The 20,870-nt window shown below is 47.3% G+C and overlaps 1 protein-coding gene across 1 annotated transcript in view; it reads left to right on the top strand.

Moving 5' to 3' along the window:
• INSR (insulin receptor) overlaps positions 1 to 20,870 on the top strand; it is a 1,116,918-nt gene that overhangs the window by 627,888 nt on the left and 468,160 nt on the right. Inside the window, exon 5 of the mRNA XM_069649227.1 lies at positions 3,909 to 4,053. Within this exon, the coding sequence (XP_069505328.1) occupies positions 3,909 to 4,053 (145 nt within the window). The remainder of the gene's footprint in view (positions 1 to 3,908; positions 4,054 to 20,870) is intronic.

Genomic DNA, 20,870 nt, shown 5'->3' on the forward strand with positions numbered 1-20,870 from the left:
CGCAGAGGAATGGGGAGGACCTGCAACCGGTGTGCTTCATCAGTCGGAAATTGTTGCCCCATGAAGCGGCTTACTCAACCATTGAGAAGGAGTGTTTGGCCATCAAGTGGGCTGTTGACTCGCTCCGGTACTATCTGTTGGGTCGCCGGTTCACTCTGTACACCGACCATGCACCCCTCCAGTGGCTGGCCCAACATAAGGACACGAACCAGAGGGTCCTCCGCTGGTTTCTCTCCCTTCAGCCATTTGATTTCGTCACATTGCACAGGCCTGCCAGGTTTCAGCTGGTGGCTGACTATCTGTCTAGGTGTTCACCCTGGCCCGAACGGCCTGGGATTGGGGTGGGGATGTGTGAAGCAGCAGCGCCTCGGCTGGTGCCGCGGCACCAAGCCGACCCGCACGAGTCAGGAGGCGCTGCCGCGTCCGCGGCCAGAGAGGGGAAAGGGAAACCCGCGGAGGCTAGCCGCGCGGCTAAAGCCGCTTCAGGTGGACACGGCGGGGCCGCGGAGGAAGCCGCTATGTGCAGCCGCGGCGGGGCCGCTCGGCACTCACCTGTTCGCCCCAGTCCAGGGGGGGGGGGGGCGGTGTTCGCGACGGCGCCGGGATGCGGGGGAGAAGCGCCCGGCTCGCTGGCCCCGTGCTGCTCATGACGCTGCCGGAGCTGCACGTTGCAGGGGGGGAGGGCCCAGCCTCAGGACGCGTCCCTACGCGTCGCGGCCACAACCGCATGGCCAACACCACCGCCCTCCACCACCAGGGGAACGGGGCCAACACCACCGCCCTCCACCACCAGGGGATCAGGAAGAGCGACACACTGGGATGGCAACCCTTAAGAGAGGTGGGACCATGTCCCAGGAACCAATAAGAAGGGGGTTGACTCAAACCCTCAGGGATTGGTGGGGGCTTGATACCTCCAGCTGTGATAAAAGAGCGCCCAGGGAGACTAATGGGTTGTTCTCATTACACAGGACACGGGGAGGAGAGAGGAGAGTGAACCAGAGTGGTGGGCCTATCCGGACAGCGGCTCGAGATAGGACCAAGCCAGGCCCAACGCCGTTGTATTACAGGAGGACAAGATACCGGTGAAGCTAACCGGGAGGACTTAACTGTTTTTCTTTCAGCATCTGCTGCCTTAAGCCAGAATAAATATTGTTTTAGCACTTGTCTGCCTCCGACTATAATTCCACGCTTCACAGTCATACAGCTACTTTACGTGCTACCAAATCTGAGGATGGCTGGGGGCAGTATGACCCAGAGACCAGTCATTGGTTACTACTAAGAAAGACAGATCAGAAACGAAACTGATTTTTTTCTTTACCGAGGATTCCCAGCCTGACGACGGGGAATATTCATGAGCATGTGAATCCATGCCAGACAACAACAGTTACAGGTAAGTAACTTGTTTCTTCTCCCTTGATGAATGGAGAAATCACCCACTCCAGTTCCACCTATCAATCATCTAGGACTCATTCACCATTTAAGACTAATGAAAATGTTCATTCAAGTTTTCCAAATTCATTCTCCAAACTGGCCTTCCTTGCCCAGAATGACCAAGATACTTGGGATCAAGAAGAGGAATCAAGCCATGTAGAGCGAAGGAGGCCACAAGCCCAGCTCAAGGAGGGAGAGGGAGAGGGAGAGGGAGAGATCGAGAGATCCAGCCCCCCGTGAGGTCGAAGAACCCGAAAGGCAATTACCGGTGTGGTGGAGCGAGCCTGCTCACCAAGGAAGAAGCTGCTGGTTGTTCGCAGGTGACAGAGCAGCGCTTTACTTACCAAATTCCGGAACAAAGCAGACATGTCGAGTGAGAGACGAAGCTATTGATCAACGTAGTTAATATCAATTCAATAAATATGGTCCACAATTTCCTTGTCTCGTTATTAGAGAATTTTATTCAATAATTCTCCTCTTTCAGTAAAAAAAAGTGCTCAAAGCATTTCAGCAGTATAATCTCTTCATCTGGAACAAGAAAGTAAAGTATCCGTGAAATAATATTTTTAAAAAATCATAATTCCTATCCTTTATTATTAATATAACAATTCATAAACATTGCAAATAATGAATTTAAGTACGTCATATTTGTTACTCAAACAATATGTTCCAATAAAATTCAAACAAAGCTGGATCTAATGTATGATAGTCTATGGGTCTCAATCTCTCATATTCTAACAATTAAATATTCAAGTATCTCTCATCCTCAAGATTTAGAATTGAAGTATTTGATCTATATATATATTTCTGAGGCTTGTGGAATAACGGGGAAATATGATATTTTAGCAAAATATGGCTGAAAGCCAGGGAACTCTGTGGAATGCTTCCGTCAAGTATGGCGGGGAAAAAGAATCTGAGGGTCCTACACGCGTGAGGGATCATGGGTACAGTGGACGTCACACTAGGGATAGTATTACTGGCACGCCCTGTGGCGACGCCCATTTTCGAGTTTCGAAAAACAAACTAATACTCTGCAGCTTCCACTAGATGTCGGCCTATGTACAGCATGTGAATCTAAGCAGGTACAAGCATCAGAAATACGATTACGGTGAGTAATGTATCCCATATATCGGCATGCTATATCAAAAAAGTATCATCCACATTTTCTAATTTGCTACACAGAGCCAAAAAATGTTTACAAGATCAATTAAAAATATGTATAGGTACCTAAAGTTCATAGAACTGTAATGACCAAAAGGTCTAAAGGGAAACTCCAATTCACTGTTTCTTTATCTGTAAATTAAATGTAAAAATATATAACCCATCCAAGATGTTTATCAAAATGATTATAATATGTAAGAGGGATAAAGTAATGCTATACATTATAGTGTTAACTTAGGAATTATTGGGCACGTTTCCAACACACAAAGGGATCTACAGCAAGAAACGTGTTCTGTCTGAAATGTTCTAAAATGTAGAAAATGTCACGCTTCTTTATATAATTATAATTATTATTTTGTAACTCACTTAATACCGGGGAACAGTTTCTAAGCGCGAGCCCGGTATTCGAACCTGATGTTGATATGTGTTGACTTGATTCCAACATTCACAGGCACATGTAGCATTGGCGGTTTCCCTAATCGCAATGATTTATAAAGTCAACAAGGCTACTTAATGCACTAGTTTTTTGATGTTGATATACCATGTTTGTGAGGGTGGAGACCATCACAACTGTCAGTAGACTCTGGGCCCGAAGTTGTTGAACTGTTTTGTTCACCCCAGTGGGCTATGTCTTTGTGTCAGTCATTGTGCTTCTGTGATTCCGCAGAGGCAATCCACTTCTCCCAACTCATGCATTGAGGACTTCGTCTGGTTGACCCTGTTAATAGATTGCCTCTCCTTCAATCTGATGCCTACTTAATTTATATACTTGGGTAACGATACTCTTCTCCGTTCACATAAAACATATTTTGAGTGCTTTCTGTAATTAAAGTGACCATTTAATTCACTTTCATTTAATCCATTCATTGAGTAGTCTACTAAAGTGATCATGGGCCTGCAATCCTGTTTACTGGACTTCTGCACCCTTGCATAACCATTTCACTGACTTAAAGATGGGCCTTTTTAACACTGTTTTTAGCAGTAACTTTTGAGTATAGAAGTTGGGTCCCTCCACCATATCTATCCATTTCTGGATTTTGTTTATATCCAAGAGTAATATATTTGGTTTGAAAATTGTCCACAAAACCGGACATTCCCACTTCCCGTCCCTTTCCTAATGTTGAAATAAGAAATAGCCTTCTTCATCAAATCGCTGCATGTAAATGTAACCGGCTGGGATACCCTGTGCAGTTTAGAGGCCCTAGTTTGTAACTCCATCAGCAGACTGCTTCCTAAAAAAGGCCATCACTGTTCGCAGGTGCCTTGTAATTTGTGTGATCGTTATGGCACAACTCAATGACTCTTTGTCTCTCCAGATAACATTGCATCAGAGCTTGAAGCAAGTCTAGGATTGATTGAAGAAATCACTGGTTACCTGAAGATCAGACGCTCCTATGCATTGGTGTCCCTGTCTTTTTTCCGGAGTTTGCGCGTGATCAGAGGGGAGACCCTAGAGGCAGGGTAAGTGCATGTGTTTTTGTCTGGGTAATGCATTGGAGACCTGCTTGCATTTAAATTGTTCTTGTGATTCAGCAAATAATTATACATTTACAGAACTTGGCAGAAAAGGCATTTATCAGTGGAGTCGTGCACAGAGAGCGGGTAGACTTTGTGTCTTTTGTTGAGTAGTGGTGGGGGCTAAGTAGGCTTGGTTTCTCTTTGAAGAAATGCTATTTATTCAGTGCAACAATGCGAGACCATCAGAAGGATTTTCTTCTGAATTGAAATATGATTTATTTCTAAATAAGATGATGAAGGCAGAAGCAAATTGGGTCCACAGTTATCTGCCCCACGCTGAACATTGCCATAACTGGTTAGGTTTTTATGATCCTTCAAACAAGATCCTTCTTCTCTCGTCCCTCCACCCCGTCATTACTCCAAGAGGAATGTTTCGGCTACTCGTTTCTGGGGCTTATCTATAGTACTACTGACACCACTAGAAAAACTAGAACATGAATGGACTTTACTTAAGGACCTTAATATAATTCTATTTAGGTGTGGTTGAAAAAAACTTTACTCACTACCAAAGTGAGTTAACTTTACATGAGAGGTGCTTTGGTGTCAGTTGGCTGCCCTGTTTTTAAGTTAATATTTTGCTTTCATGTTGCTTGTACAGTTTAGTACCACATGTAGTTAATAGGTGGCGTTGTGCAAGCTGCCACAGGTACTGCATGACAAATATTTTTTGCGACCACAAAAACAATGCACATTGCACTCCCTCCATTCCATGCTCGAACAACTCATAGTGAAAGAGGGCGTCATGCCCCACACATAAGAATCTCCATAAATAATTAGTTAACTATTTCATGGGATACACCATTTTGTTGAAGTCAGCAATATTGTGTAAGTTGGTGCTCGAGTTGCAGAAGGTTGCCTGTAAGAGCGCCTTTAGTCTACCATGCTTGGTACAATATTTTTTCCACCTATTGGCTGCATTTGTATTTATTCTCATTCCTTTGAGGATAGGCTGTTCTCACGATTGCCTTGGCTAACCACTGTCAGATATTTGGCCCCTATGAATTGCCCCCCTGAAATGTTTTCAATTGATTTTTAGAACTGTAGAAAATAGTTTTAATTATCTGATGAATCACAATTAGATTAATTTACTTGATGCAAACATGTAATGTGTATTCTAATAATGTATGTTATGAATTTGTATGTTAAGTGTTTTGTGAAAGGCTTAAGTTTAAACTATAACACAAAATACATGTAAAGACAAATTTGGTAAGAGGGCCATACTCTTAGGTCCTATCCCCTTTCCTCCATACTGCATGGGCGTCCCTTCCAAGGGACGGGAGACGGAACCTTTTTCACCAGAAAAAACCTTCTTCCCCTTTAAATTTAGAGATTCTCTGCCCCAACTCCCCCGGCACCACACCCCAGTCCCCTTTTCCACGTCGACGGGAATGGGCTGAATTCACCAGTGCTCCTGTGTTTGGCTTCGGCCATGTGCGGATATTTCTTCTTCGTCTTCTTTTTTGTCTTTTTATTATGCAGGTACTTTGTCCTCAGGCGTCACGCTCCTCCCCGGCGCAGGTCGACTTCTACAGGGTTCAGCAGTTGTCCATCCTGCTAAGGGCATTTCCCAACTTCAGACCCCCACGTCCTCTGTTGCCCAGACCACAGTTGGCAATCTTGTTCAGTGTGACTTGCCGTCCTCAAACAGGCTAGCCAGGTGGAGGGAGTTCTGTCAGAAGTCGCCTACAGAGGATCTCAAGAACTTCATGAAGCATCGAACCAGGCCCAAGGTAGGGCCAATATTCTCCATCGCACCCTGCAAGGGAGACTACTTCCCAGGGACTCTCCTGCTCAGGAGGGGACCGGTCAGGTCCTTCTACCAGCACGTGCACCGAGGCCGCTGAAGCTACCGGCCTCTGGGCCGAGGGATTCTCAGATCCTCCCGGTGACGGTGTTAAGGAACCAGAAGGTTCTTTTACCTTGTCTTCACCCGAGGGGTTCCACCCTTGTTCCGGCACCATGGCCAAGGGGCTACGCCCTAATACCGGCAATACGTCTGAGGGGGTGGCTAAACGCAGCTCTACCGACCTCCGGGTCGAGGGTGTCATACCTACTGGGCCTAGGCTCGAGGAGCAGGGGAGACCTTGTGATCCACACGCAAGAGTCTTGGAGGAGGCCAGGCCCAAAGGGCTGAGCACACATCGCAGGCACACGGCAGGCCGCTTGACAAAATGGCCATTGTCTGACGCCATTCCAGGAATTCGGCGAAGAACGAGTGTTGAGGTGGGACTGGCCTCAAGCAGGTACGTGGCCTACAGTCTACCCTCATTTGCGCAGGGCAGCTTTCCTTTGCGTCCATATGGGTAGCGTATGCAGCAGCTCCAGCAGCCTCCTGCTACCCGGTCAGCACCTTCTGCCACCTCCTCAGTCAGCGAAGAGGGTTTCTTCGAGAGGTTCCTCGGCTTCATGAAGTCACCTCGAATGGGCGTTATCCTCAAAGACGCCATGAGGGAAGTCCTTCCTGCAATGCTAGAGGCACCACAGACGCCTCTGAGGGTGCCCAGGCGCAGCCGCCTCCTCCGGCTCCCCAGCCGACTCCTCAGCCTTCTCCACCACCTCCTCATCCTCCGGCTGCAGTCCCTGTACCCCAGCCTCCGGTGCCAACTACTCCTCCTCCTCCACGGGATACTCCAGATCCACAGGATAAAGATGAGGAGGTGGTTCCGGATACGCCATCCTCAGACAGGGCCTTCCACAAACGTCTTGCTGGCCTGGCATAGTATCTGTGCCTACCCAAGCCCAAGGTCGAGCAACCGGCAGATGGGGTTCTGGCGGGAGTCCTCAAACGACGGCCCTCTGCCAAATCAGGGATTCCTATGCAGACCAATGTAGTCTCCCTGGCTAAAAAGGGCTGGCTCAAACCTCACTCAGCCGAGCCGGTCAATCGATGCCTGGACGGCAAGTACAGGCAGATGGAGGGGGATACACTCTTGCTTTCGGCCCATCCTCAACCACAGCCCTCAGTGATCGCTGCGGCATCACTATACTCCAAGCCTCAGCCTCCTCCTCTGCGGCATGCTAGGCAAGGAGAAGAAGATCTTGGAAGCGTATGGCAAGAAACTCTATTTCAACGCTTCCTTACATCTGCGTTAGGCCAAAGCCGATGCCGTGCTGGTGGCCGCCAACCAAAGATAATGGCGGGAAATTGCGGACTTCCTCCCGGAACTCGCCAATCGCGCTTTAAGGTGGGGCTAGCCAATGCCAAGCTAGTGGCACATGACCTCATGGATTCTACCGTGGCCCATATTGACTCCTCTGGCCGTGCCATCTGTATCACCACGGACATGAGAAGGACAGCCTGGCTCTGGGCAACAAAATTCAACCCGGACGTCCAGGAACGCATACTAGATTGTTCGAGGGGGTGGGGGAGGGACCTCTTCCACTCCTCCACGGACGAAGAGCTGGACAAAAAGAAAAACAGCTCACAAACGGCCAAGTCTTTATCCATCCTTACAAAGACCACGCCCAAATCGTACACCCAATGTCAGCAGCGTTCAGATAGGGGTCGTAAGTACGGAGGGTTCTGCGGCTTTCAGGAATGTAGATCCAGACAGCGGGACCGCTCACTGTCTCAGAACCGGTACAAACAACAAAGGGGGGGGGTGGCGGTAAGGGCTTTTTCCAGTCCCCTCCTCCGTGACAGCCTCTGAGGGAAAGAAGGCATGACACGCCCCTTCAGGTCCACGTGTCTCCGGTGGGGGGCAGGCTTGGTCTCCATGCACATTTCTGGCGCCAGAATTTTGCAGACCCCTGGATCCTCTCCTTAGTATCCACGGTGTACCGCCTCCCTATCCCAGCCTCCCTTCCCTCCTCCCCCCACTCCCACAGGTCGGACAGCAACTCTTTTGGCGGAGATCCGGTCGCTCGTAGAGCCAGGCAGTGGAGGAAGTCCCAGCCTCCCAGAGAGGCTTTGGCTTTTATTCCAGGATTTTCCACCATTCAGAAGAACCAGGCGGGCCTGAGAGTTGTGCTGGACCTTTCCACCCTCAACCTCTCCTTACCCCTGCAAAAATTCAAGATGGTTACGCCAGCTTTTATAGCGGAGACATTGGACAAGGGAGACTGGATGTGCTCCCTGTATCTGAAGGATGCGTACCTACACGTTCCGATTTGGCAGCCCCATCGTTCTTTCCTATGGTTCAGGATCATGGCCAACCATTTTCAATAGAAGGTCCTTCCTTTTGTCCTCAACTCGGCCCCCAGGGTCTTTACCAGGCTCATGAATGTGTTGGCGGCCCTCCTCAGAGCGCAGGGCCTCCACATCTACCCATAGCTCGACGACTGGCTTGTCAGGGCTACATCTCCAGAAGTTGTTCACCACTCTTCCCATGCCCTTATGAACACACTGCATGATCTGGGCTTCTCGCTCAATCTCAAGATGTCACAGCTGCAGCTTAGGCAGTCTCTGACATTATTGGGCCTCATCTGGGACACATGCTCCGAGAAGATATTTCCGTCGGAGGACAAAATCTTGGCCATCAAGAGGGCCACCACCCACTTCCTCAGCAGAGAAGCGACTTTGGCATGGGGGGTACCAACATCTCCTGGGTCTACTGGCAGTGATCCTATTAGCCGTCCTGTACATGAGATTGATGAGGAGGATTCAGCTGCACTTCACGGCCTCATGGAACCAGGAGTGGGGCTCTCAATCCGAAATGATTAACGTTCCTCCATCTCTCCACCCGGACATGACTTGGTGGTCCAGAGACTGCAACCTACGGATGGGCTAGTCCTTCCCACCACCCACACCACAGGCTACCATCACCACAGATTCTTCGCTCGAGGGCTGGGGAGCCACCCCGGACGATCTCTCGTTCCACGGCACCTGGACTCGACCGGAGCAGGAATACCACATCAATTGACTAGAGCTAAACGCCACCTGGCTAGCGCTCAGGGCATTCCTACCTCTTCTCAGGGGCAGGGTTGTCCTCATCCAGACGGACAACTCGACCAGCATGTACTATGTCAACAATCGGGGAGGCACTAGATCCCCTCCTCTGTGCAGACTGGCAATCAGCATGTGGGAGTGGGCCCTGGAAAACATCTACCTCAAGGCAGTCCACCTCCCAGGGTAGTCCATCCTGGAAGCGGACCGGCTCAGCAGGCTGGTAGCAGACAATTTAAAGTGGCAGCTAAACAACCTCGTTATTTAGGAGATCTTCAACAGGTGGGGTCACCCACACGTGGATCTCTTTGCCACCCAGCACAACAAGAAGTGCCCTCAGTTTGCCTCCTGGCAGGGACAGGGCCACGGCTCCCTGGGCAATGCATTTCACCTCCAGTGGAACGGCATGAAGGCCTATGCCTTTCCGCCCACGCCACTGACTCAGAGTAATTTGCAAGATCAAGGAGTCTCACCAACTCCACATCATTCTAATAGCTCCTAGGTGGCCGGCAAGGCAATGGTTTTCAGAGCTGCTCAGCCTCTCGGAGATGCCCCCGATTCACCACACGACGAGCCCTGCACATTTTCTGGCGCAACAGTGGGCAGAGTCATCCACCCTGCGCCACAGAAACTAGCCCTCACACTGTGGTACCTGAGCAGGTAACGCTGCGGCACCTCAGCCTCTCACAGGCTAATCTGGAGATCATACAGGGTGCTAGGAGCAAGGCTACCAGGGCCCAGTACAAAAGCAAATGGATTACACTCCAAAGAAATCGATCCCCTGGCGTGCCCTTTGGAGGACGTGCTCTCCTTCTCGGCACACCTCACCCACTCTGGCGTGCAGGTTGACACCTGCCGTACTTACCTCGCAGCCATTGGGGAGAAGAGGGCATCTTCTCCTCCAATCCTATCGTCAAGAAACATCTGACGGGACTCACAAGGCTCTACCCGCCCGTCAAGAGACTGCGCCCGGTGTGGGACCTTAACATAGTCTTGGGCGTACTGGCACACAAACCGTTGGAGCCAATAGCGTCCGTGGACATCAGGCTGATCACCATCAAGACGGCCTTACTAGTCTGTCTCACCTCGGTGCGCAGAGTCGGCGAAATCCAGGCGCTGGTCACCTCGGAACTATATACTACCTTTCACAAGGACAAAGTAGTCCTGCGGACACATCCAACATTTCTGCCCAAGGTGCTGTCTGCTTTCCACTTGAACGAAGAAATAGTCCTTCCTACGTTTTTTCCTGATCCTAAGGACGATGCACAGAGTGCTGCACTGCCTGGATGTCAGGCATGCCCTGAAATTCTACTTGGACAGAACCAAGGGCTTCCATAAATCGGACGCCCTGTTTGTCACTTTCGGAGGCTCAAGTCCAGGCTATCAGTCCTCTAAGGCGTCCATATCCCGCTGGATGGTCTCGGCCATCAAAGAAGCGCATGAAGGCCAGCACAAGTCACTCCCGGCCAACATGCATGCTCACGCGGTCAGGGCCAAGGCAACGGCCATCGCATTCCAGCGCCATGTCCCTTGGGAAGTCATAAGCAGGGCGGCCACTTGGGCCTCTCCCTCTGCTTTCTGCAAGCATTGCTGTTTGGATGCCGGCTCTAGATCTGATGCAGCTTTTGGACAGGCGGTTCTCAGGACCCTATTTGCTTAAGGAGGGGCTCGTCTCCACCCCGGGGCTACGATCAGTTGTAATCACCCATGCATTATGGAGGAAAGGGGACGAGATGTAAGAGTAATTATAAGTTACTCACTGTAGTGACTGACGTACTCTTAGTCTATAGTCCTCGTTCCTCCATACGTCCCTCCAACCTCCCCCCCTAATAATACTGGTGTCATTAGGCAATGTTAAAAGCTATTGTTAACGCGTCAATGGGGACTGAGATGGGGCGCCGAGGGCAGAGTCGGAACTGCGCATGCTCCCTGTGCCGCACCCCAGCGCGCCTCTAAATTTAAAGGGGAAGAAGGTTTTTTTTCTGGTGAAAAAGGTTTGGTCTCCCGTCCCTTGGAAGGGACGCCCATGCAGTATGAAGGAAAGGGGACTATGGCCTAAGAGTACGTTATTCACTGCAGTGAGTAACTTGTAATTTCTCATGTGCGTTGGTGTGCCACAATTTTTATCAATATACCTTGATTTTGAGCAGTAATAGCCAGTCCGGAACTAGCACTTGTTGTACTGTGAACCGGAGTGCAGTATCACTCCTTCAAACATTGGATGTACGAGGTCGGAGTAACATATCCAGGTCATTGGCGGTGCTGTGCAATCTGGCACTATGTGCCTCTAGCAGGCCTCTATCACGCGTGGCTAATAGATGGTGCTGTGCAGTCTGGCACAGGTAATATGCACACTACTCTTCTCTTGTCCCCCTTTTCTCAAGGTGAAACACAGCGCCATGAATGTGTACCTTTTTATTTTTCACAGGCTTTTGCAGCGCAGTCATTTTTGAACCTGTACTGCAGCCATATTTATTCTACAATTTATTTTGTAAAACAAGCGGACTACTCCACAATGCATGGCTAAACACAGAATATTTATTGTGAGCAGAATAAATGATGGAACTTTACCTGCCCTCCATCCCAGGCTAGATCAGCTAATGAATTTAGAGGTGGACCTGCGACACAGTGGAGAAGCTTGCAATATCTCTGAAAAATATACAAAGCTGCTAATGAGTGCATAGGATCAGTCATTTTGTAGAAACATGTCAGTGAAGGCTAGAGCTGGTAGAATGTTGCTTGTAAGAGAGCTCCTTTGGTCTACCCTGTCTACTAAATGTTTTTCCCCCCACCCGTGTGGTTCATTTATATGTATTTGTATTCTTATGGAAAGGGAGCATAAAGCTCCATGATGCATTGCCAAATGGATGTGTATCCCAAAATCTCCCCAAAAATACAAAATACCAATCTCCTGACAGCATACCAACGATTTACCATACCGACAATAGATACATGGTTGGAAAAGTAACCAAAAGTGGGGCGAAAAATAGATTCAAAGAGGTGGAGAAGAGAGCAGGTGTAGGTATAGGCGCAAAGTGTGTATGGATGGGGCAGGGAATGAGACATGTAGTCCAAAAACTACATTGGTTTATTTTGCTAATGCAACCTGTTAAACATTGACAAATATTCAGCACAGAGGCCATTCTTGTATGTGTAGGTGTGCCACCATTTTAATATACGTAGTATGGCATTGTGTAATTTGCAGGCCCGGCACCAGCACTTGGCGTACAGACGTGCACGATCAAGGGCTTGAAACATTGGATGTTGAAGGTTGCAGTGCCCTAGGCTGTTAATTGGTTGTGCTATGCAATCTGGTACTAACGCGTGCCTTCAACAGTTCACTAACACACTTCCATCTATTAAGACACATGGTTAATAGATGGCTTTGCAGTGTAGTACAATGTAACAGTAGCCATGCCACTCTTGTCACTTTTGTCCAACTGAAAGTCTTGTCTGGGCATCTGTCCTTTACATTTCACAGGCTTTTGGTCCAATAAATAAAGGTAGATTGCTTCTGCATACCACTAACAGGCAGCGCTCTGCACTTGGGTACCAACTATGGTTGCATAGAACTGCACTATCATAAGCTGTTAATTGGTGCTGCTGTGAAATCTGCCTATAAGTATTGGGAGCGCAGCCAAACTTTTTTTCTTTTTTAAGACCTATTTATTTATATACAAGAGGAAGAATGCTCTTTTGATCACAAAAGAAAGTACAATAGATAAGAATCAGATTTGACGGGAAGCAGTGAGCAGCTTACAATGGGTTGAGTTTAAGGGACGTTCTGACCAGGTTGTGGAGGGGAGTAAATGGAACAGTCATCAGGGACAATACATAAGTAGACATAGATTAAGGACAATGAACATTGAAAATTTATAAGTGCAGGTAGGTGGTACCGCCAGCTGTGCTTGGGATGTGACCATGATGGGTGAAGTGTTGGAGTGGAGGTGGAGGAAGTGAGGGGTTAGAAGCGAGTGAAAAATTTTAGCTAGCAGGCAAATGAGATGTATGTTAAGATGGGTAACTCTGAGGTAAGGAGGTAGGCTTTTAGTTTGGTTTTGAACAAATCCATGTGGCCCGTTTCTTGGATGTCCGGTGGAAGAAAATTCCATGCAAGTGGAGCAAGAAGAGAGAAGGAGCCGAAGCGAGAGGAAGCACAGGGAGGACCAGGAGCCACAAGAATAGCCGAGGAGGCAGAGCAGTAGTACTCGGAGGCTAGTAGAGTTGGATCGAGGAGGATAGACACAGTGGTGCTTTACCGTGGATAGATTTGTGAACAGAGAGATGAAATTTAAATCTGTCCCTGTTTTGCATCGTCAGCCATCCAGCCTGTTGACGGTACGAGGACGTCGGTGTGAAGTGAGGGAGTTCCAAGAGGTCCTGGTAGGGAAGTTAATGATCTTGTCGAGAGGACTGAAAGCATAGTTGGAGAGAACTAAGAGGATGCTGGCACAGTAGTCCAGTTTAAAGAAGACGAGTGGTTAAGAGATGCTTGGCGGTTGTCGATAAGTTGCTCAACGCTTGCACCAGAAAAAATACAACTCACTAGCAAAAAGGCCCAGCACACCTTTTGTAAAGAAAACAAAGTTTTATTTCCTCAAAAATAGAAATGCACCAGCAAAAGACTCTGCTGCCACGGTATGGTCTGGCAAAATCAGTACGAGCAACACTTTATGTAGGCATACAACTTTATCAGTGGCGTAAATTACATAATGTGCAAACACGCGTGGCTGTTTGGTCGAGACCCTATAAATAGGCTACCTGCTCCATAAGGGATGCCAGGCCATTGGTCCCAACCCTGCCTGTACATCATCTTCCACGTGGGTTCCTCCTTATGCATCATCAGGAATAAAGCTGTACTAATTGGCAATTATATGAAGAAAAAAGAAAGTTTGCAAGGAAATTTAAAAATACTTTCGGGAGACACCAGCTGTCAATCTGCAGTTGACCATTATTTTAAAGGTTGTTCACCAGGGGATGGGGTGTTATTTGGCAGGCACTTAACTTTACTGAGTTTGTGTGGGGGGTGTGACCAAGGGAGCTTTGCCAACATCAGATAAATGCACCCAGTACCATAATTCACAAATCTTTACTGAAGGACATGTAGCATAAACCACCTCAAAGAGGCCGTTCTATCTGGGCTCATTTTACCGGCGGACAACATTTTTAATAAAGACGTGGTCGAACATGGAAAAGCTGAAGATGAGGCGACGTGGGTGGAGTATCAGATGCAGCGCTGGTTGTTTCTTCAGTCCTTGGTGACACAATCTGTTGAGAGATACATTTTATGGCTTTGGTTAGAGCACACAAGTAGCTACAAAATGTGTCCCCTACAACGGACACAGCCCCGTTCGCATCAGATGCTGTCCTTTTTTGGAGATGGAGGCGTGTGCATGCAGCGTCTCGTTACCACCTCGTGGTTTGCTAAATGATGATCCTTACTGAACAAAGCTAGAGGCAAACAGTCCACCTAATTATATTTTAGAGTGGTGGAAAGCTTGGAAAGAATTGATCCTCTCCACAACTTAGTTTGGCAAGGGGGTGGTAAATTGTACACATCCGATGCTTGATTCCCAATAATGCAGTAAAGTACTTAAAAAGCTAATTGAAGAACTTCCTGCCGTTATCGGACATTAAAACTTTCCACACGCCCCATCAGGATAAGCACTCTCTCACCAAAAATGTGGCCACACATTTTGCATCGGGGTGTGCACAAGGACCAGCCTCCACCCATCGTGAAAAAGGACACACAACCACTATCAGGTAGCGGGAACCTTTACACCTTTCACCCATGTCCGCTTAGTCATGAGCAACTCGCAGAATAGACCAGTAGGGCGGCACAGTGTATCTCGGATAGTTCGTAAAGTGGGACCAGTACTGTAACTCTGCCATTTGGTACAGTTGATGACCATTTTAGTAAATGCCTCCTGCAGATTGGGGTCAAACAAGTCCTCCTGTATGTCAGCGGCGATATGTTGCTTGAATACATGGGAAGGGTGATGCAGTTGGTGGAGCAACTCGTACGGCATAACTGCCTTACCCAAGGTTTCTTGTCGCCACAATAAATCTGTTGGGGATTGCTTACATCCTCCTTTTTAACCACAATTATTTTTCTTCCTTTGGGGCTCATCCCTGCAATTCTATTAGTTGGGTAAGGAATTGTAGGAGTCTGGCAATTGCTCCTGGTTATGCACCACCAGTGGGACCTGAGGGGCACTCTGCACTGGTAATTATGCTGCTTGCTTGGCCTCTGCCACAGCATTGCTGAGTGCAACCTTCTCTGTATCGTTAGTTTTTCGCCACCGCTGTTAAGGGTGGTTGGGGAATAGAGCGTCTATTCGTTTGTCTAGCAGTGCCACATGCTGTACCGGGGACCTGTCAGCTCTCCTAAAACACCTTGCCAGGCCTGCGTGCACCGTGGTGGTGACGTAAGCCGAATCAGAATAGATGATGACCTGGCTAAAAGTGCCTCAATAGAGCTATATGTTCTGCTGCTTCAAAGAATCGTGCATAGGTAATCTCTTCTGCACCAATACCTTATATTCCTCATCCACCAGGCATACTACTGCCGCCCCAGTATGCTTCAAACCTGAACTCTGGTCGATAGATTGCTGACCCATCAACAAACTACCCCTCCGCCCCCCTGTTCAAGGGGGCTATCCCTTGCCTTTGGGATATCATCCTCCTCTCCCTCATATGACACACAATCATGTGCTACAAGCTCTTACTTGGTGCACTGCTCTGTTAAAAAGGTGACAGAATTCAGTTTTACACCTTGCAATATGAATGTTGTGCTGGACAGGATAATATCATATGCGGATGCCCACTGTGTGGTCAGATAGTCGATTTGGAACACCCCAAGATGGCGAACACTGCATGCTCCACGTACAGGGTTACAGAGCACCCCATAACAATTGTGGAACTCTTTTCAAATGTAACTGCAACAAGTGCTTGTTTGCCTGGGATCTGGCCCTGCATTATAGAATCTAGCAGTCTGCCGATGGGCCAATTGTGGCCCATCATACTCTTTTGTGTCGGTACTGCAGTCATCAATTGACTACTGACTGGGAAAAGAGATACTCTTGCGTGTAATCGGGGGTGACCAGCATTGGGGCCATGGAGATAATTTCTTTTAGAACGTTAAAATTGGTGAGCGTGTCCTCCGTCCAGGCAATCTTATGGTTATTTGTTTGTGCTTTTTTAAGGCCCTGTAGCAGGGGCCTGGTGTACACTGCGTGATCTAGAATCCATGCCCTACAGTATTTACACAACCCTAAAAAATTTTGCATCTGTTTTACAGTTTTGGGCTGTGGACTACTGCGCACTGAAGCGGCGTAATCAGGAATAATCCTCTTCCCGTGTACAGATATTAGCTGGCCCAAATAGAGCACTTCTTGGAGGTAATATTGCAACTTTGCCTTATCTACCTTGTATGCCAGCAGATGCAGGAGGTTGATGGAATCCTTCCTGCACTGCTGTGCACTGTCGCTACCCACCAGCAAATCGTCAACATACTGAATGATGGTACTTGGCACTTGGATGTTCCCTAAACCAGCATGTAAGATCCTGCTGAAGGGGACTCACAATACCCATGAGGCAATCTTGAGTGCTCGAAATGCATTCCCATATTCGTAAACGCGTTGAGGTACTGCGAATCTGGCTGCAGGGGTATGGAGAAGAAGGCGTTTTTAAGATCTACCACAGTGAAGTGGGTAGCCTCCTTAGGAAAGCTGCATAGTATTGTGGCAGGGTTTGGAACTGCAGGAAAGTCTGCATGGACAATGTAGTTTAGCGGACAAAGGTCCTGGATCATCCTCCAACTCCCCCCTGTTGCCTTTTTTATTGGATAAATTGCTGGGTTACATGAGGAGGTGGAGGGCACTATTAATCCCCCCAATTCAGGAGTGCTACAATGGTATGCCCTATGCCCCACCTCCTTTTCTTTGAACAGCGGGTACTGTATAACTCGCCTGGCTTCAGTGTTATTCTAACCGGCACTACCCCCTGTAAAAGCCCAACATTGTGGGTGTTGGTTGTCAATAAACCTTCCGGTACTTGCTCTAAGTCACTCAATTTGGGGCATGCATCAAGAAATACTATTGTTCCATAGACGAACATGTCTGGGTCTACGGAGATGCTGTGCACCACTAACTCTTCTCTGCGAGCCTGGGTGATGACCATGGCCCCTAAAGCACACAAAGGAAATGGTCATGTTCAGCTTGCTCAACAAATCCTGTCCTGACAGATTTATGGGGGGAGTATAGTAAGGGTGCATGCACCACTTTTCCTCCTATTTTGATAGCTACCTCTTCTGTGTAGGAAACCGTGGCTACAGCCCCAGAAAATGCTTGGGTGTCGAGAGTTTCACCTGATAGCGGGAAGTTTCCTTCACTGATGCATGATTTAGTGGCACCTGTATCGACCATAAAGATGACTTTTATTACCTATCTCGGCACCCACCAAGGGTTCCTCGTCAGGGTGGGTAGTCAAGGACAGGTTTGGACACGCACATGCTTTCTGCGCGCTTTCCTAATCAGGATACGTATTAGTCCCTGGAAATGTGAAGGGGTTTCCTCCCATGACACTGACCCTTTGGTAGGCCGCTACTGTTCCATTCGGCACTGCATTAGGTGTGGGCATCTGGCCTCCGTATACAGTGTTCTGCTGAGCCGCTTGCGGCTGTACACTAGGCAGTACTTGGGCCTGGATGTGTGAGGGATTTGGGGGCAATATGGAGTAGGCCTGATGTATTGCATAAGGTATGGCGGTGAACCTGTGCGACCCCACTGCCCCTGTCCTCCACCCGGCCAAAATGCTGCTATCCTTACATCTGGGCGAACTGCAGCCTGCTCCTTTGAGTTTGCCTCAGTGTTGGTTGTTACCGGCCCTTCCATTCTATTTTAGCTAACTGCTTCTGTACTAGTTTTGCTTCCTCCGTCTGCAACCTCTGTGCCGTTTCCTTTTCTTAATTTTTAATTAATTCTTTTATTGTAAAAATATATTAGTTTATAACAAACTTGAATTTACAATTTTATCCTCATGTGTTGATGTCAACTCCATTCAAAGGAAAAGAGGAGAAAGAAAGAAGAAATTGAAAATGTACTGCTTCATAATGTTTTGGCGTCATTCCAAGCCCAATCACCAAAGGTTTTTCTTACTCTCGTTGGTGTGGGTATCTATTATCCAAGTATATTATCAAAATAGTCAATTACTGAACTTATTGGCATATGTCTCCTGCCTGATAGCATACTCTGCCACCACGAGTCAATATCATCATTTAACGGAGCATATTTGCCTAGAAAGTGAGTCCTTTTGATTGCCAAGGGTTTACAATGTGCGACCCAGGTGTTTAAGTGATTCCACTTCCTTAGCGCAGAATCCACATAGGTTGTCACTTGCATCTGGCTGATGTTTAAAAAGCAACATTTCCTTTATTGCGTATAAATGTAACTGTAGAAATTGGTCAAGATAATATCTAGACAGAATTTTTTCTAAATACTTTATTCAATGGTCTTGCTTCTCCGCCAAGGTTTAAAGCGGTCACAAATTTCCTCTCTTGTTTTGTGTTGCAATCCAATTGCAGGCTTGCAGTTTTTTTTCTTTGCGGCACATGGATTAACAGGGTTTCTGTATCGATATTTGCATATTCTAGCTGCTCTTGTAGCTTCTCCATCCATATATCAAGTAACCCTCTGTAGGATTTTCCTGGTTGGGGAGTTAATAACTGATATGGCATTGTTGTTGGTATTAGCTGCATTTTTCTCCACGTAGCAATCGATTTCCACAACACTACAGAGAATAAGGACTGCAGGCCAAGTTCATATCTGACTAGAGTGATAGGGACCCCTCTTGGCAGGTGCAGCACTTTCTGCCAAAATTGGCCTTCAAGGAATTCCCAGAAGGCTCTTCTGATGTTTAGACCAGCCTCACTTCCAAATGTCATTGTCGCCATTACCTTTTGCCGGTAGAATATGATGATTGGTTTCATAGTAAATTTTCCATATGCGGCATGTATTGTCATTCCTTGTAGGGCTAGATTTTTCATCCAGAGTTTTAGGTTATATGTCCATTGCCACTCTCACCTTGATTTATTGAATAAGATACCCAGGTATCGAATTGAGTCAACTATCTCAAGTTGTTCTCCAGCTGCATGCCACTTGAACTGCTTCCCTTTTTACCCAACTTAGTGCCGAAGGCCATGATTTTTGATTTGGCCACGTTGATTTGTAAGTTGTTGTAGAGCAGATAACCCACCAGGTCACTTAGTGGCCTTTGAAGGCCAATTTGTGTAGTGTCCAGTAACACAGGATCGTCTGCATAGATGGCCCACACAATTTGTTGACTGTTTAACCTTGGTGGAACAGAGTTGGTTTTCTCAAAGGCTGTGTAAAGGCCCGCCATATACAGTTTAAATAGTAGTGTGGCGAGGGGACAGCCTTGTTTGACCCGTTTCTCTGTGTTCATGTTAGCAGATGGATCTCCCTCAGAATTTAGTCGTACTCTTATGGAAGTGTTGGCATGCAGGGCTTTCATTGCCTGTAGCAAATCCTGTGGCCAATTCCAACTTTCCAGTTTGCTCCACAATCTGTGTCTGTTGATGTTATCAAATGCTTGACGTAAGTCAATAAAGGATAGGAAGAGCTTCTTTCCATCCCTCATAGTTTATAGCTTCAGCAGATTTAGTATTACGAGTTCAACCCCTACTCCTCTAGTGAATCCGTCTGCCTGGAATCCATGATTCCCACCTCTTCTGCCCATCGAGCTAATCGCTTTTGTAGAAAGGCAGTGAACACTTTGCAAATCACATCCAACAAGGCAATCGGACGGTAGTTGTTCGGATCAGATCGATCTCCTTTTTTGTATATAGGAACAACTACCGCTGATTGCCAAGATGGAGGGATTGTCACAGAGGCACTGATCTGTTAAAACAAAATTTGTACGAAAGTTGCCCACTGTTCTTTGTTCCTTTTTAAAGTAATGTTTCTCAACCCATCGGGTCCAGCCGCACCTGAATTTTTCTGCTTACTTATTGCCTCCATGATCTCTGGTCTTCTTGTTTCGATTGACCATTGCATTTTCACTTTGCAGACATGATGTACTTCTGTCGTATTGGGAGCTTTGAAGACTGCTAAATAGTGTCTTTCCCGTTCGTCTGCATTTGTGCACATTGTCAGATGCGCCTGCTGCGATAGGGAGCCTTCATTAAGAATTGTCCATGTGTTTACTGTGTTTTGCAAAGATAGTTCTCAGCATGATCTCTCTTTTTCCTGATATCGGAGCGATTTAAATGCAATTACCCAATTCCGAAAGCGTTGACAGCGTTTTTTAATTGCATCCCCTGCATTCAAATTTTTATTTGATTTTATCATTTTGATATTGTGCCTTATTTTGTTCTTTTTAACTGCAACTTGTTTGCTAAATGGATGTTTTGCAGTGAACTGCATTACTCGAGAACAATTTTTTGGAACTGCAGTAGAAGGGATGTATAATTCACTGCTCCACCCACCCAGTGTGGATAGTCTCTTGCATAGAGTCTCGGTTTCCCTTCGGTTAAATCGCAGCCGATTTAACCCTTGATTTATTGGAAGGGTACTTTCAAAACGACTTTGATCAAGGCGACTTTCAGTTACCCAAGTAAATTTGAGGTAGTCATGATTGCTGTCAGACATCAGTTTTTATTAATGGAATCAGGTTTTTTGAGGCCCATATGTAATCAATTGTTTTGCGACTACCATCCCTGTATCATGTTGGATGGGCTGGCATGTCTCTTGGAGTATTTACATTTAGCATCTGACAGTTTCTGCCCGTCAATTCCTGTACCCAGCATTGTCCTCGTTTGGTGTATTTGCTGGATGAATTAGAATCTACCGATTTA

The sequence above is a fragment of the Ambystoma mexicanum genome, chromosome 1p, assembly GCF_040938575.1.
Source record: "Ambystoma mexicanum isolate Mex_15411 chromosome 1p, UKY_AmexF1_1, whole genome shotgun sequence".
Taxonomy (NCBI): Eukaryota; Metazoa; Chordata; class Amphibia; order Caudata; family Ambystomatidae; genus Ambystoma; species Ambystoma mexicanum.